The sequence below is a fragment of the Lissotriton vulgaris genome, chromosome 7 (assembly GCF_964263255.1).
Source record: "Lissotriton vulgaris chromosome 7, aLisVul1.2, whole genome shotgun sequence".
In the NCBI taxonomy this organism is placed as follows: Eukaryota; Metazoa; Chordata; class Amphibia; order Caudata; family Salamandridae; genus Lissotriton; species Lissotriton vulgaris.
Genome location: NC_141695.1, coordinates 238,951,109 through 238,976,117, shown reverse-complemented (window position 1 = coordinate 238,976,117; position 25,009 = coordinate 238,951,109). Strand labels below are relative to the sequence as shown.

General features: G+C 43.4%; 1 protein-coding gene across 1 annotated transcript in view; it reads left to right on the top strand.

Moving 5' to 3' along the window:
* Positions 1 to 25,009, top strand: part of LOC147701283 (FXYD domain-containing ion transport regulator 3-like) — a 94,333-nt gene that overhangs the window by 59,536 nt on the left and 9,788 nt on the right. The window contains exons 4-5 of the mRNA XM_086930017.1: positions 937 to 960; positions 1,497 to 1,571. Of these exons, the coding sequence (XP_086786143.1) occupies positions 937 to 960; positions 1,497 to 1,571 (99 nt within the window). The remainder of the gene's footprint in view (positions 1 to 936; positions 961 to 1,496; positions 1,572 to 25,009) is intronic.

Genomic DNA, 25,009 nt, shown 5'->3' with positions numbered 1-25,009 from the left:
CCAAAATACCGATACATTCACAATGGCTTTTACGTTGGCTGGCAAGTCCTCTTGCCCAGCAACACGTGACTAAACAACCAAACCTAGCTACAGTTTACGAATTGCTCTTACCCAGAAACTGGCTGCCAAGTATCCTTGCCCAATAACGGGTCGCTGTGCCATCTTCGACTGGCAAGCTGTGCATCCATGTACAAAGATGCTGTCTGTATTGGAGGAAGGCAGTGACTATTTACCCGGGATAATTCCAAGGACATTTCTGCTAGTTGCCCAGTCACGTGGGTTGTAAGTAGGTATTCAGGTGGTTTTCATAGCTCTCCAGATCGGATTACCACGGTAGGCGGGTCAGGCTCTCAATAAAGATGAATGGTGTTTTTGTATTTTAAGCAGTTTACCATGTCATGTCTTTGTTGGTGTTTATATTACCATGACTCTTCTAATCCATGACTCTTCTAATCCATATGTGCTACAATCTGCTAGTATATAATAAGATGATTTATCATATTTACTTGCTATGCATGTACTGATTTAGTGATCTGAAGTGGAGGAAGCCACTAACCTTTGATGCAAGTTCTTTGGCCGGTCTGTGGTCTGCAGTTGCTTTTTCCTACAATATGTTTAATCCACAAGGAGGGGTGTGAAAGAACCTGTCTGGTTTCTTCAGCTATGGAAATTTAACAAGGTGAACCCTCAAAAAGGGGAGCAGTACAGCATCCGGATCTACAAGTGACCGGAGTCAGGACAATATCTCTGCTAGACATGGTTAGAAGACCCGACCACTTCATGCCACACTTGATTAATGCAGATAAAATGAAAGCGGTCACTCTACCTGTATTGTTTTAATCGGCTTTCCTTTGGACTATAATATCCAGAGTGGGCACTTTTTGCATATAACCACCTTACTGTGTAGTGTAACTTATTATTTCTATTCTTTTCCAGATAAAAAAAGCCCATTCTACTATGGTAAGTCTGTGTTCACAGTAGAACTTTCACACAGCAAAGTTTTTTATTTCTGGGTTCCTCCTAGAGCATTGAAAGAGGGTGCGGAGGGATTGGGGTGGCTGGCGTTCAGAGGTTTGGGTGTTTAGCAATGTGGGTGTTCTTTTGAGAGTGAGTTTAAGAGCATTTCTGAGGGAACTGGTATTCAACCACTGGATCCTTCTAGTGGACCATCTGTTAACGTGGGAAGTTTTGGTCCTTGCGTTTCCCATAGTTGTGTTTCCTAGGACGTTGTGTGTTCTTTACTAATGAGAATAATGCTTAGTGCCGGGTTCTGTATGTGGCTGTGCTTTTGAAATCAAGCCTTGTAAGAATCTCAAGCATACGTTTCTGTAACGACTTACTTTAGGATGTTTACCTCTGTACCAGACTGAAATTCTCAATCTAGAACCTCAGTAATCACCTTGCGACACTCACGGGCGAGTAGCCCCCTTTGCAATCCTGTGATTGACACATTACCTGCCACTTTTGTCTCTAACGTGCACCTTTTACCCTTTCAGATTACGAGTCGCTGAGAATTGGCGGGTTGGTTGCCGCTGCCATCCTCTGTGTTATGGGAATTGTGGTTGTGCTGAGTAAGTTATTGCTTTTGTTTTCGGGCAGTTGGAGAGTCCTCTTGGCTTCTCAACCCAAAGGAGGTCTCAGTGATCCATGCAGGGCAGTTGGGAAAACATTTATGAGAGTTGACAAGAAGCATGTACCAAATGTTTTCTAAATATTTTATTATTCTTTTACGTAACAGTGGAATGAATGTTACAGCTAGTTTACAAGCTGGAGAAGGAGCTAAACCTTACTGTCAAACCAGGCAACCATGTATCATCTTGTATGTTGGAGCTGTATGTGAAGTTGATGTGGTATAGTTCAACGTGCATTCAACTGTACTGGAAATCATGCTGAGAAGGCCTATAAAGACTTTAAAACTGAATATTTTTTATTCTTGGACTACCGTCATACTTGTGCGTGTTTAAACATTTTAACTTGGAAAAGAAATGTAGTGAAGCCCACAATGACTGGTTCTATGGCAAAATTTCAGCATGGGCCTACCCTTCACTCTAATGTATTAGGATTGAAAATCTTCTTTTTAAAAAAAATTTTTTTAAGAATATCACATCCTCTAATACAGAGGTCTTCAAACTTTTTGTTGCCCCCTTGTAAAACCTTTTTAGGCATAAGGACCCCCTTCGACAAAAGATTCTAGAAACTGGTACTCCTCATCATAAACAACTATCGACAACCATAAATGCGCCTGTTAGACCTCATCACATCCATCCATCCATCATTCATCCACCCACACTTCCACACATCCATCCTTCATCCATCCACCCTTTCATCCTTCCATCCATACATCCATCCTTTACCTATCCACCCATACATCCACACACCCACCTTTTCACACATCCATCCATCCATCCATCCATCATTCATCCATGCAATGTTTTATCCATCCATACATCCATCATCCATCCACCCTTTCATCCTTCCATCCATACATCCATACATCCATCCTTTACCTATCCACCCGTCCATCCATCCCTCATTCTTCCACCCACCTTTTCACACATCCATCATTCATCCATGCAACCTTTTATCCATCCATCCACCCATACATACATCCTTCATCCATCCACCCTTTCATCCTTCCATCCATACATCCATCCTTCATCCATCCTCCCTTTCATTATTCCATCCATATATCCATCCACCCTTTCATCCATACATCCATCCTTCATCCACCCACCCTTTCATCCATACATCCACCCACCCATCCATCATTCATCCCCCACCTTTTCACACATCCATCCATCCATCATTCATCCATGCAACCTTTTATCCATCCATACATCCATCATCCATCCACCCATTCATCCTTCCATCCATCCATACATCCATCCTTTACCTATCCACCCGTCCATCCATCCACCCATCATTCTTCCACCCACCTTTTCACACATCCATCCATCATTCATGCAACCTTTTATCCATCCATATATCCATCCTTCATCCATCCACCCTTTCATCCATACATCCATCCTTCATCCATCCTTTCATTATTCCATCCATATATCCATCCACCCTTTCATCCATACATACATCCATCCTTCATCCACCCACCCTTTCATCCTTCCATCCACCCATCCATCATTCATCCCCCACCTTTTCACACATCCATCCATCATTCATCCATGCAACCTTTTATCCATCCATCCATACATCCATCCTTCATCCATCCACCCTTTCATCCTTCCTTCCATCCATACATCCATCCTTCATCCAACCTTTCATTAATCCATCCACCCTTTCATTATTCCATCCATATATCCATCCACCCTTTCATCTATACATCCATCCTTCATCCACCCACCCTTTCATCCATCCATCCACCCACCCATCCATCATTCATCCCCCACCTTTTCACAAATCCATCCATGCATCCATCATTCATCCATGCAACCTTTTATCCATCCATACATCCATCCTTCATCCACACTTTCATCCTTCCATCCATCCACCCTTGCATCCATCCATTCACCCATCACTCATCCACCCACCTTTTCACACATCCATCCATCATTCATCCATGCAACCTTTTATCCATCCATCCATCCATACATCCATCCTTCATCCATCCACCCTTTCATCCATCCACCCTTTCATCCTTCCATCCATCCATCCTTCATCCAACCTTTCATTAATCCATCCACCCTTTCATTATTCCATCCGTATATCCATCCACCCTTTCATCTATACATCCATCATCCACCCACCCTTTCATCCACCCACCCACTCATCCATCCATCATTCATCCCCCACCTTTTCACACATCCATCCATGCATCCATCATTCATCCATGCAACCTTTTATCCATCCATACATCCATCCTTCATCCATCCACACTTTCATCCTTCCATCCTTCCATCCATTCACCCTTACATCCATCCATTCACCCATCACTCATCCACCCACCTTTTCTCAAATCCATCCATCATTCATCCATGCAACCTTTTATCCATCCATGCATCCATCCCTCATCCATCTACCCTTTCATCCTTCCATCCACCCTTTCATCCATCCATCCTCCATCCACCCACCTTTTCACACATCCATCCATCCTTCATCCATCCATCCACCCTTTCATCTTTACATCCATCCACTCATCATTCATCCACCCACCTTTTCACACATCCGTCCACCCTTTCATCCTTCCATCCGTCCATCCTTCCTTCATCCGTCCACCCTTTCATCCATCCATCCATCCACCCATCATTCATTCACCCACCTTGTCTGTGCCTCTCTCATGGGGGGTCAGTATCTCTCTGCTTTGTCTTCCTCTCTCATGGGAGGGCATCTCTGTGCCACCCTGCTTGGGGGGGGGGGGGGGTGGCAGCTGGCTGTGAAAACATCTCACCATGAAGAACAGACTCTCAGCCACATTTCTCCTGCACAGGCGCCAGGTATGAGGGCTCGTGGGACTTGAACCAATGATATGATTGTAATGTCTTTCTGCTGTCCTTCTGCTGTTTACTGTGTATTTGTAAAGCGCTCTGATACCTACGGGTTAAACTAGCCCTTCATAAAACGTTAAAAGTAAAAATAAACCCACAGCTAAGTCCATTGAACTCAAAGGGCTACAGCCTCCTCCCCCCCCCCCCCCCACCCCCCCAGCTCCTGTATGTCAGCCTGGCTGAAACAGCTTGGACACACACAAAGGCACACCAGAGTACTATCACAGGTCTTTAAAAGACCTTTACCTGTTAACGAGGCTTTGATGTTTTTCACACCTCTGTGTGAATTAGGCGGCCTCCGCCTTGAGCACCCTCGATCAGCTCGACGCCAGGAACTGCACTCTGGCAGAATCTGCGACCCCCTTCCCAGGACTCCACGACCCCCCTGGGGGTCGCGCCCCACAGATTGAAGACCTCTGCTCTAATACAAGTGAGGGAAGGAATATATCACATCCTCTAATACAAGTGAGGGAAGGAATACTACTGCTGGTAAAAAGTCCAATAACCTATTGTTTACTGGACCGTTTGTCTTAATCTTTATCTAGGGGAGACATAGAAGAGTTTAAGAACCATAGCTGCAAAATATTTTCCAGTATTTTTTCTGTGGTTAGTTCACAGCCACGGTTTGATTATTTATTTATTTATTTATTTATTTATTTATATATATATATATATATATATATATATATATTCACTTAAAAAACCATAGGTTATAGACCATATATAGTTAGGAATTAGCATTTACAAAACCTTGAAAATTCACTGAAAAAACCATAGGTTATAGACCATATATAGTTAGGGATTAGCATTTACAAAACCTTAATTTACTCGCACAAAACCATTGAAATTCGCATATATAGTTAGTTGCACTAACTATATATCGCGCACCCGCAATCCACTGCTGATGATGTCACATATTACATCATTCATGACATGGTCAGTGACATCACTGATGACATCTCACATGACATCACTGATGACATCTCACGTGACATCACTGATGACATCTCATGTGACATTACTGATCACATCACTGATGATATCATTCATGTGATAATACGATGAACCTCTTCAGACTCTAATATAACCTCAGATACAATCAGTGTAAACAGACACTCACAGACTGTCACTCATCCATGGAGTTACTCACACACCTAGTCAGTCATGCAAAGAATCAATCACACCTCCATTTCCTCAACTATACAGTTATACACACCTTACTTATTCAAACATATACTAACACATATTTACTCTCTTATACAATCCCTGATACAAGTTCACAATGATCCATACAGCCACTCACACATTCACTGGCTCTTATGCACAGTTATTTATATATGTCAACTCTCACATGTACTGTGTTTTACATATGTACTTACTTTGACATGTAGCACTGAGATATCCATTCACTCACCAATACACTCATGCACACAGTCAACCGCTCATACAGCTGTTTCCACATGCACTTTTGAACGTATACATCTAGTGAATCAACTGCTCACACATCAATGCACAGAGTCATACACCTCCCAGCCACCCACACACACACTCAGTCTCCCATACAAATACTTGGACAACCAATCAATAACCCATATAGTTACTCATATAGCTACTGATCAACACATGCAGCAGTTTACAGAACGACAGACATAATGATGCACAAATTAAGACAGTTTAGTCACTAACCCATGCACTCAGTGAGACACATTTAATCACTCACTCATACAGTCGGTCATGCACCTACAAAATACTTCATCCAGACACTTATACATCCACTCATTCTTCAATATGTAAGACATATTTTAACTTAACAGAAACATACAGTCACTGGGTGTTGTCATCAGTGATGTCATCGGTGATGTCACTGACCATGTCATGAATGATGTAATATGTGACATCATCAGCAGTGGATTGCGGGTGCGCGATATATAGTTAGTGCAACTAACTATATATGCGAATTTCAATGGTTTTGTGCGAGTAAATTAAGGTTTTGTAAATGCTAATCCCTAACTATATATGGTGTTTATAACCTATGGTTTTTTTCAGTGAATTTTCAAGGTTTTGTAAAAGCTAATTCCTAACTATATATGGTCTATAACCTATGGTTTTTTCAGTGAATTTCAATGGTTTTTTTAATAGCAAATATCAAAAGCTGTAAAATGTATTCTTATTCTAATTCAAAAATATATTTTATATTTTTGGAATATTATCTTTATATTTATTTGTTAGCTTAATAAGGTTCCGCGACCCGCTCCGCGAACCGGTAAACGTTCCATTAGCGCAACCACTGCGTTAGAAAACGATATCGTGAGGCGTCGCGTAAGCGCGACGTATTGCGTTACCGCGTAATACGTCTTATGACGCGCCGCGTTAGCGCACCCGGAAGCGTTCTGGAACGCAAACCAAGGCGCAAAGCGCAGCTACTCGGAAGCGATCCGGTCGCGTTACGGGACGCGTAACGTAAGCATAACAGGTCATGTGACTTGAAAATAACACTTTTTATTGGTTGATTTCATTTTTTATTTCTGAATGATGTAAAGCTAGGTCATGTGACCTAAAAATTACACTTTTCATTGGTTTAGAACATTTTTTTTCTCCAAAATGATGAAAGCCCCCTCCTATTTTTCTCACTCTGACTTTCAACTTTGTGAGAGGAAGAACTATTTTCATTATTGGAAGATGGCTTCAATTGTAGCTGCAGCTGGTGCACCCCCACCACCACCACAACCTCCTAGGAAGGATGGACCACCTCCCCAGTTTATTCCCAACCCTGAAGAAGAGGAGGAAGAAGAAGAACAAGATGTACATCAAATAAAATTTTTCCCTGAAGAGCCCCGGAAATCACACCGCAAGGCCAATTTTATTTGGCAGTTTTTTTCATTTCCTGCAGTCCAAAAAAAGGTGAATGAACGTTAAGTTACATGCCTGATATGTAAAGAACCTCTGTCTCGAGGCACGGATAAAAAGTATAGCTTTGGAAACTATACAACATCGCCACATGCAAAGGTGGCATCCTATAAATTATAGTATGGCGGAGGTGCGTAACCTAAGTGAAAATCCACCAACTCTTGTGGCCACCACCTCATCCCATGAAAGTCTTTCGGGACCAGAGGCGAGGGAGATGGTCCCCGCTATTCAAACTAATTTTCAACATATCAAGCTGGTGTGCATTTATTGTGGCGGTTTGCTTTGTTACGGCGAAATGAGCTTTCCATTAATGAACAGAGCATTTGAAAATCACAAGTGCTCAAAACGCCCCAGAAACTGATTTTTTTTTTTGTTGCTCCTGTTGAGCCGTTTCTAATGCCTGTTTTTCGTTCTTTTCCCTGAAAAAAACCCCAAAAAATATAAAACTGTTCAAAAAATACAAAAAAAGTGTTCAGAAAAATAATAAAAAAAATAAAAAACAAAAATAATAAAAAAAAGTTCTTTTAAGAACTACCTTCCCTTTATGAAAAATTGCTAGAATTCTAGAAGTCAATCATTCTTGTTTCCTTATAGTACGCTCTCCGGACCGCTTTCCGGTGCGCGTACCGGGCGCACCCCAAGAAAAAACGATTTTTTTTTTCTTTTTGCCCCGCGGGGCCCTTTTAAAGCCTCCACATCAAACCTAGGGGGTCAGGGAGGATCTACTATGCCCCCTTATGGTCATTTTCCCCTTCGTTTTGGCCTCCTCTTGTCTCTCGATCCTACCGAGAGACAAGATGGCGGCCGCTCCGGACTGTTTAGAATGTTGACAGACACCGGAGAGCCAATCAGCTTCGCTTCGCAAAGCTCCGTTACGCGAAAAGTACGCGAACTGGTGCGCTACCCGGGACGCTGTCACAGATATATCTGTTTTTTTAAACGTTAATTTCTCAAAATCCACTGGAGCACATATATTGAGACCCAGCAAAGGCACATCGGGCTAACAGTCCCTACAATTTTGACAAGTTTCGTGCAAATCCATTCAGCCGTTCGAGCTAAAAGTGAGGCCAAACGCCCTATGGAAAACTCAATGTTAAAAACGCGTTTTGGGACCCCCCTTTTTTCTCGCCCCCCCCTTGACGAAACACCCCCAAATTTTCAGGGGCTGCTCAAACAAAATGTGCCATTTTCCTGAAAATTTCAGCCGATTCCATCCACAAACGCCAAAGTTATTAGACATAGAATTTTCAAAAGTTACATAGAGAAAAAATCCTAACTATATATACCTACTGGCGACCGCCAGTGGGTTATATATATATATATATATATATATATATATATATATATATATATATATATATTCACAGAAAAAAACATAGGTTTTAGGCCATATATAGTTAGGAATTTGCATTTACAAAACCTTGACAATTCACTGAAAAAACCATTGGTTATAGACCATATATAGTTAGGGATTAGCCTTTTCAAAACCTTATTTTACTCACACAAAACCATTGAAAATTCATATATAGTTAGTTACACTAACTATATATCACGCACCCGCAATCCACTGCTGATGATGTCACATATTACATCATTCATGACATGGTTAGTGACATCACTGATGACATCACTGATGACATCTCAGATGACATCACTGATGACATCTCAAATGACATCACTGATGACAACATCCAGTGACTGTATGTTTCTGTAAAGTTAAAATATGTCTTACATATTGAAGAATGAGTGGATGTATAAGTGTCTGGATGAAGGATTTAGTAGGTGCATGACTGACTGTATGAGTGAGTGATTAAATGTGTCTCACTGAGTGCATGGGTTAGTGACTAAACTGTCTTAATTTGTGCATCATTATATCTGTTGTTCTACACACTGCTGCATATGTTGATCAGTAGCTATATGAGTAACTGTATGGGTTATTTATTGGTTGTCCAAGTATTTGTATGGGAAACTGAGTGTGTGTGTATGGGTGGCTGGGAGGTGTGTGACTCTGTACATAGATGTGTGAGTAGTTGATTCACTAAATGTATGGGTTCAAAAGTGCATGTGGAAACAGCTGTATGGGCGGTTGACTGTGCATGAGTGTATTAGTGAGTGAATGGATATCTCAGTGCTACATGTCAAAGTAAGTACATATGTAAAACACAGTACATGTGAGAGTTGACATATATAAATAACTGTGCATAAGAGCCAGTGAATGTGTGAGTGGCTGTATGGATCATTGTGAACATGTATCAGGGATTGTATAAGAGAGTAAATATGTGTTAGTATATGTTTTAATAAGTAAGGTGTGTATAACTGTATAGTTGAGAAAATGGAGATGTGATTGATTCTTTGCATGACTGACTAGGTGTGTGAGTAACTCCATGGATGAGTGACAGTCTGTGACTGTCTGTTTACACTGATTGTATCTAAGGTTATATTAGTCTGAAGAGGTTCATGGTATTATCACATGAATGATATCATCAGTGATGTGATCAGTCATGTCAAATGAGATGTTATCAGTGATTTTATCAGTGATGTCATTTGAGATGTCATCAGTGATGTCATTTGAGATGTCATCAGTGATGTCATTTGAGATGTCATCAGTGATGTCATTTGAGATGTCATCAGTGGTGTCACTAACCATGTCATGAATGATGTAATATGTGACATCATCAGCAGTGGATTGCGGGTGCGCGATATATAGTTAGTGCAACTAACTATATATGAAATTTCAATGGTTTTGTGTGAGTAAAATAAGGTTTTGAAAAGGCTAATCCCTAACTATATATGGTCTATAACCAATGGTTTTTTCAGTGAATTTTCAAGGTTTTGTAAATGCAAATTCCTAACTATATATGGCCTAAAACCTATGTTTTTTTCTGTGAATTTCAATGGTTTTTTAATAGCAAATATCAAAAGCTGTCAAATGTCAAGTACGTGATAGGTAAAAAGTTTTCGTGTTTATGCACGCTGATGTGCTTTGAACGCTGCCCCCCCTCCCCTCTTTTCTCTTAGTAGTACTCTCTCTTTGCAGATAGTGAAGAGTAGTTAACGCAGGCCTTTACCCCCGTTGTAATCCGTCGTGCCTGCTTGTCTCTCCATTTGATTGATTGTTATCCAAGCATTTACTGTTTTACAATTGATTCTCTTTGGTTCATTCTCTATTTACAAACAAGCACAAAGTCGCAATACTCTGTTTAGTCTTTGCAGATAGTGAAAAATCGTGAAAAATCGTGTAAAAAAATTTAATTAATCGAGCAAAATCAGTAGGCCACTAATTGGATCTCTTTTTGACCTCGCTAAAATAGAAATATTAGGGACAACCCTTCATGAGAAATACGAAAATAGTGAGATGAACTGAGCTCCACACCATGAGGGCTGCAAGACAGCTCGGCTCCGTCACCCACCCCGCCCAAAATAACGACAAACCCTATGCAAATATTAAAAATATATACAACACACCAGCAAAGAAACAGGGTAAAACATTTTATTAAATAACTATTTACATAACTATTTTATACTTTTTATTGCCCGATCCGGCTAGCTCAATCGATCGAGCATGAAACTCATGCACTCTGATAGCAAGCGTTGCTACTGATGCTATGCAGACCAAAACTGGTTTTCAGTTTGTACATTTTTCTAGATTTTTCCATCCAAGGTTGGTTGAGTTTGTAGAACGATGGCTTCAGATTTTCAACATACGGTGTGGTGGCGCGGACTGAGAGGGGGCGCTTCGCTCCTGCCCCCTCCCCAAGTAAGATTTTCATACGTGAAAGTACGTTAATGGTTTTGGTCCCTGAGTTGCTTCGATGTCAATGCCATTCTCAAATGGCATAAGTTCTGGATGTTGGGTGCCATAGTTCAGAGTTCTGAGCAGCGCTTGTAACACTGTCTGAAGCTTATTTCCACCTACTGCAGCTTCACTATTCTCAAAGTAAGTGAGGGTCGTTTGTGGACATGACTGCATTTGAAAACAATGTGATATGGTACCTCCCTAAACCGCTTGACGGAGGCCCCCGAGGGGCGGTGTGATGGCACGGACTCGGAGAAGACGCTTGGCTCCGACCCCCTCCCCAAGTCTTATAGCACTGGTTTAGCCTGAGATCGCCCCCGACATAGGCGGCCGGCTCCCGGGGTCCGGCGGAACTTTTTGCCTTTTGATGACTCTTCTATTCTGGACCTTGTCCCACAATCCGTTTGACCTGAAGACCCGCTGTAGTGGGGCGCCCCTTTACCGTTTTAGTTGCCATTCCGCCCGCTTTTGCTACACTGTGCCTCTTCCGCCATTCAGCTGTTTACCGCCCGCTCTTGCGACTACAGCGTCTCGCTCACCATGTAGTTGAGTTGCTCCCGCTCTTGCGATGCAACGATAAGCGACTGCCACAGGACTCTCAAAATGGCGGCCGGCTCTTCAGATTTGGGCGTGGTCCACTAAAATGGCCCTGGGACACCTTGGAACTCGGACGCTTCCCTGATAGGGCTTGGGTCCCATTCTCGAAAGCGTCCCCTCAGCCGTGAAGATTCTACAAAAGTCTTGGGGGCCCCCGACTCCCGCAGGCTTCTGGTGGGGAGCGGCTGCCATGTTTGCTCGTGGAATGGCCACGACGGACCTACGAGATGGTAGTGCTCTCATGCTGACGCCAGCTTTAGTCTGAAACATCCAGAAACACTGTAGACTACCAATTCGATCCGTTCCGGTAGCGCCCCAACATGACCCGGTAGAGAAGAACTTGCCCTCCCCTCTTTGACTGATGGTTTTTGTTGCCTGTCCCCTCTGTTGTCATTTAACAGAACTTTTTGGACTGCTGAAAGGGGTTGTGTTCCGAACGCTGGTTGGTGGAGACATTTTGACTATATTCTTGACCTACGTTGTCGTGTAATGTGTTATATGACACGCCGCGTTAGCGCACCCGGAAGTGATCCGGGGCGCGGCGCGCAGCGCGTAACGTAAGCATAACAGGTCATGTGACTTGTTAATAAAACTTTTTATTGGTTCATTTTACTTTTGTTATTTTAATAATGAAAAGCTTGGTCATATGACCTAAAAAATACGCTTTTTATTGATTTCCAACTTTTTTTTTTTAAACATATGTTATAATATTCCAGGCTAATGTACTTTCCCGGAAAATTTACAACTGTCCTGCAAGTAAAATATATTCCTTTTTCGAGAAAAAGGGCGTTTCTTCGTTCCATGACGGGGCCGTTGAGTAAAAGAGACTCGGCCTGCTGCCTTAGTCGCCGATACGCCTGATTATCAGATTCTTATCAATCACTTTATGTTGCAGGAGTGGAAAACACAACTGCCCTTGACCATTTATCTTTACTGCGTTCCTACGTATTATACCTTTTATCCGTCATGTAATTGGACTGCTTTATTTCACTTGCCTTTAACTGATTCGAAAACAGTGACTAAAAGTAAAAACTTTACCAATGTAAATACTACTACCATGTTTTGTTTTAAAAACCTCTATTGTGAAAATGTCAGTATACAAATACGGGCCTATAACCACGTGGGCCGGCCACGGAGCAAACTGAAATCGTATATGATGAGGAGACATTTACATTATAGAGGAACGTAACAAGTGGGCCATTAGGTTGCAAGAACTAAGGTGTCTAACAGTTGCGGAATCGGTGGACGTACATTTTGTAATTAAAATACGACAGGGCCACTTACAATAAAATTTTCTAAATATACATTTGCGGGCAAGTACCATGGGTGACGTTAATTCGAACTTTCAATAGTACAGTAATCAATAACACATCAGAACTTAATATCAATAGGGATGTCAAAATATTCAATCAATTCTCGTCCCCGCCCGCCATGAGCATCAAAACTGCATTCATATCTCGTGATATCAAGGTTGTTCAACCAGTACACAACAAGGAGTTACGAGTCCCATTTATACCAGCGCCATTTTGGGCGAGGCCGGGCAGGTGCAAGATATAGTCAAAATGTCTCCACCAACCATCGGCCAGACCAGAACCCATTTCGGCCCTTTATGCTACAAGATGGTGTCTTCCATTCAGAAAATATTGTTGGCAGCATTTTGAAAGGAAAGATAAACAGCCGTTCTCCTAGTGAGTCTCACATTGTTACATTTAGGAAGAATGTTGAAGAGTAGTATGTGGAAAATCTGAAGCCATTTTTCTACAAACTCTCAATCAGCCTTGGATGGAAAAAAAATCCTGAAGAATGTACAAACTGAAAACCAATTTTTGTCTGTATAGCATCAACAGCAACGCTTGAGTCGGCTTTGTGTGAAGCCGCCATTTTGATTCAATCAATAACGCCCCCCTGCACACATTCAGGGACCTGGTCGTGTCTTCAGGTGAAACGGATTGTGGGACAAGAAGCGAAAAGGAAAAAAGTTCCGCCGGACCTCGGGAGCCGGCCGCCTATGTCATGTGCGATCTTTGGCCACACCAGGGCAATAGTGAAGCTGCAGCAGGTGCAAATAAGCTTCAGACAGTCTTACAAGCACTGCTCAGAACTCTCAACTATGGCACTCAACATCCAGGACTTGCCATTCGGATCTTGGCGCCTTGTGCTGGTTCCGACCTATTCACACATCGGTCCACTACTGACATCACCTCATAAGCCAACGGGGCACCCCACGCCGACTTTCGGCGCAGCATTGTAGGATGGCCACACCAGTGCGGCAACTTGCTGGACACCACCTCGGTGCCATCCGGATCTCGGCGCGTTCGAGTCACTGTACCGCAAGAGTGACCGGAACTCAGCTGGACACGCCGTCTTTCGGCGCAGCATTGTAGGATGGCCACACCAGTGCGGCAATTTGCTGGACACCACCTCGGTGCCATCCGGATCTCGGCGCGTTCGAGTCACTGTACCGCAAGAGTGACCGGAACTCAGCTGGACACGCCGTCTTTCGGCGCAGCATTGTAGGATGGCCACACCAGTGCGGCAACTTGCTGGACACCACCTCGGTGCCATCCGGATCTCGGCGCGCTGTGCTGCCTTCGACCTACTGTAGCCGCAAGTGCGGACGCAACTCAGTTGGACGGCGAGTGAAACGCTAAGGGGCGCCGCACTGCAGCCGAGGAGCCTCCATCTTGGGGGAGACTCACAGCCCCCACTGACTGACGCGACCTTACAGGCCAACGGGGCGCCCCACGCCGACTTTCGGCGCAGCATTGTAGGATAGCCACACCAGTGCAGCAACTTGCTGGACAACAACTCGGTGCCATCCGGATCTCGGCGCGTTGTGCTGCCTTCGGCCTATTCGCACATCGGTCCGCTACTGACGCCGCCTCACGTGCCAACGGATTTTCTACGCTTTTTGAAGCCCTATGCCGCATAACAGGTCATGTGACTTGTTCATAAAACTTTTCATTGGTTCATTTTACTTTTGGTTTCCTAATGATGGAAGGCTTGGTCATATGACCTAAAAATAACACTTTTCATTGGTTTAGAAATTTTTTTCCCCCAAACGATGAAAGCCCCACCTTGTTTCTGGATGTTTCAGACTGAAGCTGGCGTCAGCATGAGAGCACCACCATCTCGTGGCTCCGTCGTGGTCATTCCGTGAGCAATCATGGCAGCCGCTCCCCACCGGAAGCCTGCAGGAGTCGAGGGCCCCCAAGACTTTTGTAGAATCTTCACGGCTGAGGGGACGCTATCGAGAATGGAGCCCAAGCCCTAGCAGGCAAGCGTCCGAGTTCCAAGGTGTCCCAGGGCCATTTTAGTGGACCAGGCCCAAATCCGAAGAGCCGTCCGCCATTTTAAGAATCCAATGGCAGCCGCCTATCGCTGCACCGCAAGAGTGGGAGCAACTCAACTACATGGTGAGCGAGACGCTGTAGCCGCAAGAGTGGGCGATAAACAGCTGAATGGAGGATGAGACACAGTGTAGCAAAAGCGGGCGGAATGGCAACTGAAACGGTAAAGGGGCGCCCCAGTACAGCAGACGAGCCTCCACCTGGGGAGGCCCGTTCACGCCGCCTCCCCCACGCCCCACCCCCGGGCGCCCCACGCCGTTTTTCGGAGCAGCATTGTAGGATGCCAAAACCAGTGCGGCAAGTTACTGGACATCACCTGGGTGCCATCCACATCTCAGCGCGTTCTGCTGCCTTCGGACTATTCGCACAACAGACCGCTACTGACGAGGCCTCCCCCCGCACCACCCGGGACGCCCCACGCTGTTTTTCTGAGCTGCATTGTAGGAAACCAAAACCAGTGCGGCAAGTTACTGGACATCACCTGGGTGCCGTCCAGAACTCAGCACGTTGTGCTGCCTTGGGACTATTCGCACAAAAGACAGCTACTGACCATTGTTGCTTCTTTTTGCAAAAAAATGTTTAAATGTATTTACAGTTTTTGTTACGTTCGTTATATTTATAAAGTTAATAAAGTTTTATAATCCTACTTTGTTGGAGTACTATATATTTTTAAAAAATCGGGTGAATGGGGCCTTGAATCGGGTTATTGTCATGTGTGGGCTTTGGAAGTGTGCTGCTACAGGATCGGACATTTCAAACTCCAATGCACGTTCTTTTTCTTACCTTTCAGAACCATGGAGCGCAATAGCAGGCAGAGAAAGGGTGATGCAAGTGTTGAACACTGCCTGGCCAGGCAAGTTGCTGGCAGTGCCACCCCCCCGCCCGCTCCTGAAAGAGGGCACACACACACCGCCGCCCCGAGTACTTCACATATCTTTAAAAGACCATGCGCTTGTTAATGAGGCTTAAATGGTTTATCAGCCCTTCTAGAGCCCCTGCATCGGCCCTCTGACGTTTCCTGGAAGAATTAGCACGTAACACAATACCAAGCCCTGTCAGCTGAAACCCCCGAGGAATCTGGTTTTTGCTTGCAGGAATCGGGAGGCGGGAGACTAGCACTGAAATCGGTAGTCTCACGCCTGAATGGGGAGGGTTGGCATGTCTGGATTCTCTGCAGCTGGGGCCATAAACTACATCCGCAGGGCTAGGTGATAGCCTGGGACCGGCCTGGACAATCGGACACAGAGGAAGAGGAGTGTCAGAGGGTGCGGTAGTGAATAGGGTGAAAGGGAGGTGTCGGGCGGGCACAGGGTGTGATTCTCAGGGAAGAGCAGCGCAGATGGGGGGAAGTTTATAGCCCAAGCATGAGAGAGAGAGCGGGGGTGACCAGTGCGTGGGGGAGATGCTTGCGAGGGTGGGGAGCCGTGCTGAGGATCGACTGCGTGCAGAGAGTGGGTCTGGTCAAGGCATCTAAAATGGCTGCCGTGCACGACAAAATTGTGCCATTGGAAAAAAGGCAAGATGGCGCATACAATGTTTATCAATAAGGATTAATTTATAACAAAATATTTTATTGCAGTGACAAATTGGCGGTCAACACTTCTGATTTCCATCGAATCGAACACTAACAGATGTCACGCAGCAAAAAAAAAAAACGCTCACGCACAGCCGCTGGAAGACATGTATCAACATATATGAGCCGCCTCCAGCCACCCTCAGAAAACATAAGGGATCAGGATACGTCTCCCGCACCCCCTTATACCTAGTAATTTAATTAAAACGAAACACAAAATGGCGAATTCCCGTTTCGCTACCAGTTTGCGGCCCAGTTTGCGGCCCGAGAAGCACTTCTACCGTGAAAAATCTATTTTTTTTTATTTTCCCCACGGGACCCTTTAATAACCCCAACATCATTCCTAGGGGGTCAAGAGGGGTCTACCTTGCCCCCTTTCATTAAATTCCCCCTTCGTTTTTCACCTCTTCTTCTCTCTCGATCCTACCGAGAGATAAGATGGCGCACGCACAGCCGCTGGAAGACCTATATCAACATATATGAGCCTCCTCAGCCACCCTCAGAAAACATAAGGGATCAGGATACGTCTCCCGCACCCCCTTATACCTAGTGATTTAATTAAAACGAAACACAAAATGGCGAATTCCCGTTTCGCTACCAGTTTGCGGCCCAGTTCGCGGCCCGAGAAGCGCTTCTACCGTGAAAAATCATTTTTTTTTTATTTTCCCCACGGGACCCTTTAATAACCCCAACATCATTCCTAGGGGGTCAAGAAGGGTCTACCTTGCCCCCTTTCAATAAATTTCCACTTCGTTTTTCACCTCTTCTTCTCTCTCGATCCTACCGAGAGATAAGATGGCGGCCGCTCCGGACTGTTTAGAATGTTGACAGACACCGGAAAGCCAATCAGCTTCGCATCGCAAAGTTCCGTTTCGCGAAAAGTAAGCGGACCGGAGCGCAGCCCGGAGCGCTGTTACAGATATATATCTTGTTTTGAACGTTAATTTCTCAAAATCCACTGGAGCACATATATTGAGACCTAGCAAAGGCACATCGGGCTAACAGTCCCTACAATTTTGCCAAGTTTCGTGCAAATCCATTCAGCCGTTCGAGCTAAAAGTGAGGCCAAAGGCCCTATGGAAATTAACATGGGAAAAACGCGTTTTGGGACCCCCCTTTTTTCTCGGCCCCCCCTTGACGAAACCCCCCCAAATTTTCAAGGGCTGCTCAGAAACAAAATGTGCCATTTTCCTGAAAATTTCAGCCGATTCCGTCCACAAACGCCAAAGTTATTAGACATAGGATTTTTTCCCTATGGGATTTTTGAAAATTCTAACTATATATACATACTGGTAATATATATATATATATATATATATATATATATATATATATATATATATATTATATATATTATATATATATATATATATATATATATATATATATATATATATACTTTATTTAAAAAAAAAATTGTTGTCTCATTAGCCTCTTTAATGGGAAAGAAACAGTAAAGTTCTTCGACCTGCACATTTTGATGGGAGATGGTAACCTCGCCTCCTGTGGTCTTGTAACAGGTAGGAAAGACAAGGGAGATCTCAATCTGTAGGACCCTTGGGTTTGACCTCCTTCTCCCATATTTCGCTTTTATATGTCTCTACCCTCTCACTATCCAACCAAGAGGCAGAATTATAAACCTGTTGAGGCTTAATCATCGGACCTCTATTTTCATCTGATAGCACTTAGATGGTCACACCATTCGAAATAGCGGGAGCCAAAAATCATGTTTTCTTTAGCCCATCATATCTAGAGCGGCTATATGTTTAAAAGAACATACCAAGTCTTCAAATCTAGGAGGGACTACTGACACACATTGTTTACATATCTCTCTCCTCGCCAGTAATATACCGTAAAAGATAAGCCTTGCCTGTTTCTTTGTTATTTTGACTACTGAGTCCACATGCCCAAAAATAACCAGCTTAAAGCTTACCTAGATATTGATCTCCAACCTTTCGGACAGTGCCCTGCTTGCGTCTCCAGAATACCTGTATTTCTGGGCAATTCACAAACATATGGACAGCGTCCTCTTTCAAACCAATACATTGTGTACAAGCGATTTCACCTCCTCTCCCAAACTTTGAAAATCTCTAGGGGGACCAGTAAGCTCTGTGGATGGGAAAGAGATGATTTCTCCTCTGGTAAGCAGGCTTTACTATTTTAAATAGCATGATCATTGATACTTGCCATTGGTGTTCCAGCAATGTCTCTGGCAAGTATCTTTGACAAAGTTCCGTTGGCAAAGCGAAAGCTCTGTCCTCCAATTCAATCATCAACCAATAAATAGAAACTCCTTCTTCTGGATTGTCTTTTGCACCAATCGGGTTTCCAGATCGTTTTGTTCCCCAATCTTTGTTTGCGGGTCTTGAAACCAGCTCCGTATTTGAAAATATTTAAATCTGGATAAGTGGTAGTCAACTTGTTGGTTGCACGCCTCACATGATATAAGATTCCCATCCACCATTCTATGCTCCCATTGCAAAAGACCCGCCTTTGACATTGGTTTTGCAAAAGCATCCTTCGTCTATTCCATAGAACCCGGTAAGTCCCATATCTGAGCCATACAACTGTGGTATGGAATTTTTTATAATTTTCTCACCTTGTACCTCTGATCAGCGAGCCCACTCAATATCTTTAACCTGTCTTTCTTAAAAAACGTTGGGTCGGCGAATTTGAACAAAAACCGCTGTTTGCCACCTAACTCTAGACTTGACATACCCCCTATCTGAATTTGACTGGGTTTGTTAAACAGCCACCTCCCATTCTTCAATAGGAAGGCCCAAAAATAGAAGAGTAAATCCGGTAGAGCTAAGCCTCCTTTCTCAACCCTCCTTCTCAGTTTTTTCCAAGCTATTACTGGTCCTTTACTTGACCAAATAAAAGTACTGATGTCCCTTTGCAACTTCTTCAGCCTTTCCTTCTTGAAAGGCTGGCGTATAGTTTCAAATAAAAAGGTGAGCTTTGTAAGAACTATAATTTTAATTAAATTAATTGAAGATGGGACCATATTTTCAAAAGTTTGCTGATCTCCTTCCTAGCTTTCGAAAAATTTACTTTAGCTATTTTATTGATAGCATGACTCCCAAATATCTAATTTCTCCTTTTGCGCTTTCAGCCTCAATATCCAAGGTCATGATCTCAGTCTTGCCACTATTGAATTCATAGACCGAAATCTTTCCAAAATCGGTTGTCATAGACCTGATGCGAGACAAGGTGTTTTTTAAATTTGTAGTGTAGATCAAAATGTCATCTACATATAGCCCCAGTTTCTTATTCCAATCATTATACTTAAAATGTAGAATTTCCGAATCTGTTCTGATTTTCCTAGCTAATGGTTCTGCGTAAAGATTAAAAAGAAGGGGTGATAAAGGGCAACCCTGCCTCGTCGCCCTGGATGTTGAAACTTGTTTAGTTAGGGAGCTGTTGACCAAAACTCTTGCTTCTGGGGCTTGATCGAAACCTGCCAATGCCTTACAAAAATTTTCCCCTAAATTCAATGATTTTGCAACGGAACGAAAGCCTTCATGGCATCCTAGGCCACAATGGCCAAAGGCAAACTCTAGGAGGTTGCTAGGTCTATTGAGCCAATTAATGCAAAAGTCAAATCTTTCAAGGACCTACCCCGTATAAAACCCTTCTGGTCGTCATGTACCAAGTCTGCCATTTAACCGTTCAACCTATTGGCCAAGATTTTAGCGTAGATCTTATAATCATTACTTAATAATGAAATCGGCCAGTAGGAATCACAATTCGAATGGCATTTACCTGGTTTTAAAAGAAAAGAGATGGTGGCTTCCTTCCAGGAGGTTGGCATACTAGACCCTGCAATAAAGAGATCATTAAAACACTTCACTAAGATGGGCATCGGAGTACTTGCCAGAGCTTTATAGAAATCTTGGGGCAAACCATCGGGCCCTGGGGCCTTCCCCTTCTTGAGCTGATTAGTTACCATTTCTACCTCACTGGTGTCAATTTTTCTATTTAGCTTTCCAGATTTTTTTGGTGCAAGAGGGTTTACAGAATCTTTCCCTAACCAACTTTTTAGTTAATCTTCCGATGGATTTAGCTCTTCAGTAGACTTTACAATAACATTTATAAAATGTTTGCTCAATCTCTCTACTATTGTCAATCAGGGGCACAGATTGTTCACATACAACGTGATTTGTTATATTCCTTTTTCGTCTTCCAGCCAGCAATTTACTACAGCCCTCACTATACTCGAAATGAGCTAACTGGCTGGCCTCCCATCTTTTCCTAACCCTATCTTCTAAGATTATCATTAAGTTGGATTTTGCTTGTGTCATTTCCTGTAGTAAACCTGACCAGTAATTCTATTACTCCCTCATCCTGCAATATCATGCGGTCAAGGGTCCATCTTAACTGAATTGCCCCTTTGCTGATTTTTAATTGGAGCATCACTGGCAAGTGAACTTCTACATGATCAACTCTCTGAACATCATCTTTTATATTGCAGTCTATAAGGAAACAGTCTATCCTCGTATGGTGTCTGTATTTTTTGTTGTAAAAGGTGAAACCTTTTTGTGTGCCTGCTCTTTGCCGCCATATATCACACAAACCGAATTGTTCCACCATTTGTTTTATCAGCCTAGACATTTTAGGGTTGGCCAATGCTCTACTGCTCAAGGATCTATCCAAAGCATAGTTCAGGACTGCGTTGAAATATCCTGCTAAAATAATTGGGTCAGGGGAATTTGAGTTCGGCCATCAGTTCTCCTAAAGGATTAACCTCATCCTGATTTGCAGCATAATATCCTGAAAGTGGGAAACCACGGGCCAATATCTTCACTTGGGCTAAAATCCACCTTCCGGCTTTATCCGAGACATAAGACTCCAGGCTAACTTGCGCCCCTCGTTTAAATAGCATTGCTGCCCCCTTTGTTACACCCGATTGTGCTGTATATGCCACTTGGGCAATCCTTTTCTTTGCCTTGAATAGTACCATTGCTTCCCTCTCTGTTATATTTGTCTCCTGTATTATAATTTGGCCTGTGCAATCCTTTAGATATTGTAGTATTTTTGCCCTTCTTCCACATACCCTGAGACCATTCAAGTTCCATGAAAGGATTTTAATGATGCTCTCGATCTCTCAGGGTCCTGAGGAAATTCTGGTCAATTTTATTAGTTTCTTAATCCTAGATGCTCTCCTATTTCCACAGACCGGTTTGGGGTTAAGATGCAGTTAGGGTGTTAAAAGGTTCATTTAGCCAAAATTGATGCTGTGTAGAGATGATGATGAGGAGATATTGACCAACATAAAGCAATTTCAGATAAAGAAGTGCTTAACTAGAATCCATAGGAAGTTATAATGTAAGAATATTGTATTAGACATATTTTTATTCAGAGATTCAAGGCAGTCTTTTGAATAGGAACCCGCTGAAAAAGGCTCCATCGATGGTCGTCATTAGCTAAACTGGGATCAAGCTATCTTAAGGTTCTTTTGAGGTAGCTGGTCTGTTTATTGTCTGAAATGGTTTCCATAGCCTCATAGGGTTGAAAGCAGCCTTCTTATGAAGGCCAGAAAGTATGAAGATTCATGCCATCTCATTGGAATTAGGAGAAACTGGTCAGTTCTTTATACAGAAAGTGAAAGGATAATTCTCCGGAATTGAATATTTCATAGCATAGATTCACATGCTTGAATCATTCCACTCGTCAGTCTGGGAACCCTCTGTAATAGCACTGTATCATTAGACTAAAAACACATTGAAAAAGTTACTGACCACATACAACCACTACACCACATTGTGCAACCGGAATCAGTCAGGCAGCAGGATACAGAGTTCTTCGTCTTAACAGAGGTCCCTCAACTGCTTGATTTTTTCTTTACACATTTGATTAAACCCCTGGAGCCAGGTCTCCCATTCACCTTTCAATATATTTGTTTACAGCCATAGCTTTAATTCAAACAGTTTTAGATCTGCTGTCTAGCTGGAGGGCAATGCTCTGCCATATTGTCTGTTCCAGTTTTTCCTTAGGGTGTTTGGACGAAAAGAAATAATGGACCAAGAAAATAATTGTCTTTGTCAGTTCTTGCGAGAAAGACCTCAAAAGTCTAAATCCAAGACTTCCAATCCACCTCAAAGACTCTGGCCCTGCTGTTGAGGCAGACCACTCGTCAGACACGGCCATTGTTGAAAGACGTCCTGAAGGAAGCTAACTCCCCAAGATGTGTACCTACAAAATAAAAAGGTTAATGCCGTCTACCCTTAATTGCCACTGTAATCATTAACTTAACTTCACAACAAGTTCTTCTGGTTCCAGACGATTGCAGAGTGTGCCATCAACTGCAATTGTTTTTGCATTCAACAAAACTGCTAGCATAATCTCCGACTGGAGTGTAGGCACATTGATTCCAGTAAAATATCTTCTCATTCAGATGACTAACACCACCTAGTCATCAGCACTGTACCTTTTCAAAATGCAGTTTTACAGCGGACAATAGCTTACTCCTCAACTAACTTCTCTGTGATGGACTTTTTACAACCCATTCCAGCTTTTACCATGCTGGCTTCAACGGCTGTGTCTGTAGTGTCATCAGCCTTTCTCCGCTGGAGGGTCTCTCATCCAACTTTGGCAAAGCATGTGGCGTGAAACATGAGGAGCCTTCCAGCTGTGCGGTCAAGACAACCCAAAAAGAGCTGGACTATTTCAAGCTGCCCTCGCAATCGACTAAGGGTCTTTGGTAAGGGGAGGAATTTGCATTTGACCATGCTTGGAAGACCACAATTGCAGATCACTAGGCACTTCAGATAGCCACAATTTGTAAAGAAACTACCTACTGATCCTACCAGAAAGGAAAATCCTCTGCATTTTTGTGATCTACAACAGGAAATACTTCTCTTCCTCCTGAAAGCATCCATTGCAACAGTCAAAGTGCCAAAGGAATCCAGGATTTGACTCCAGGCTCTTTCTGATCAAGAACAGTTTAGAGCAATACAGGCACTTTTGGATGTAACCAAATTCCTGACAAAAAGCAATCCTTCTGGGTGGTAACCCCCAAGAAGTCCCTCTGATGCTTCGGAAGGGAATATGTCTCCTCCCTGCACAGTCGGGGTGCATATTTCCACGTGCAAATACACCCAATCACAGACGGCTCATCAGAGTTTTAGTGGCAGGGCAGCACCAGCAACTCAAGGTGTTTCCATGCAGAATGAAATCGACACATTTGGATTTTTATAAAGTGCCTGGCACCAGTAGCTGCCTTCTATGCAGACATGGTCATCATGTATACCCGTACTTGGATGACTGAGTCGTTAAAGTTACATCAGCTTCTTGTGAGCCTGTTTTGTGAAACTGGGACTAACTTTTGACCTTAAAGTCGTCCATCCACCTAGTCACAAGACTTCTGTTCAGCAGAGAGTGGCAAGAGAGCAGACCATGGCAAAGATTTTGGTCCAAGGAAGTACTTTGGGTCAGAACATACAAGTCCCTGTTATGCCTAATTTCATCCTGCATCAGGCTAATTACCCTTCTTCAGACTCCGCATATGGCCTGCAGCGATTTCTTCTCGAGGGCAAGGGAGCATCACCCCCTCCCCCTGAGAACCGCTGTAAATGTGAACAAGAAAATGGCCATGACCTTTCATTGCCATTTTATTAGTCACGAGGTGTGCCGCGGACGAAGCTCAAAACTGCGAAACACATGAGAAATGGGGGTGTGTCCTGTCCTCTACTGCTGATTGCAGTGTCTGACCAGTTTCTTCCAACCTCGGTGGATGTCGCCTCTAACCTAATGAAACTTTATCTTCAGGAACTAGACTTGAATTTACATTGTATGCACAGCTTTTATGCCTTCTCGTCATCCGACGACCCAGCTCGCTGCAACCGGTCTGAAACCTTGAGTCCAGTAACATTCCTGCCCCGTTAACTTTTATCTGGATCAGCATTGTGCAACGTGGCGACGTACCAACCCTACCATCGCCTAATTAAATTCAAACAAAGCTCCTTTTGTTCGTCCAGTTTGTGCACCAGACATGCTGTGAGGGTTGTTTGTTGACTCCTGTTGAGCAAGTTGTTGCTGCTGTCCACCCCCCCCCCCCTCTTCCTTAGTGTGCCCTGATGAAGGTGTGGCCTAAGTCTAAGCCGGACTCCAAAACGCACGTCGGTGCTTGAAGCTAGTCCCAGATTGTTCGAACTGGTCTCATACCTGTTTGAGACCCTAAGGGACTTAAGTCATCGCATCATCAGGTGGCAACTATATTGTGTTTAGAGATGGGTGATTGAACTGTTTTGATGTATGCTTGCTTTAGTATGATTCTCTGTATGTG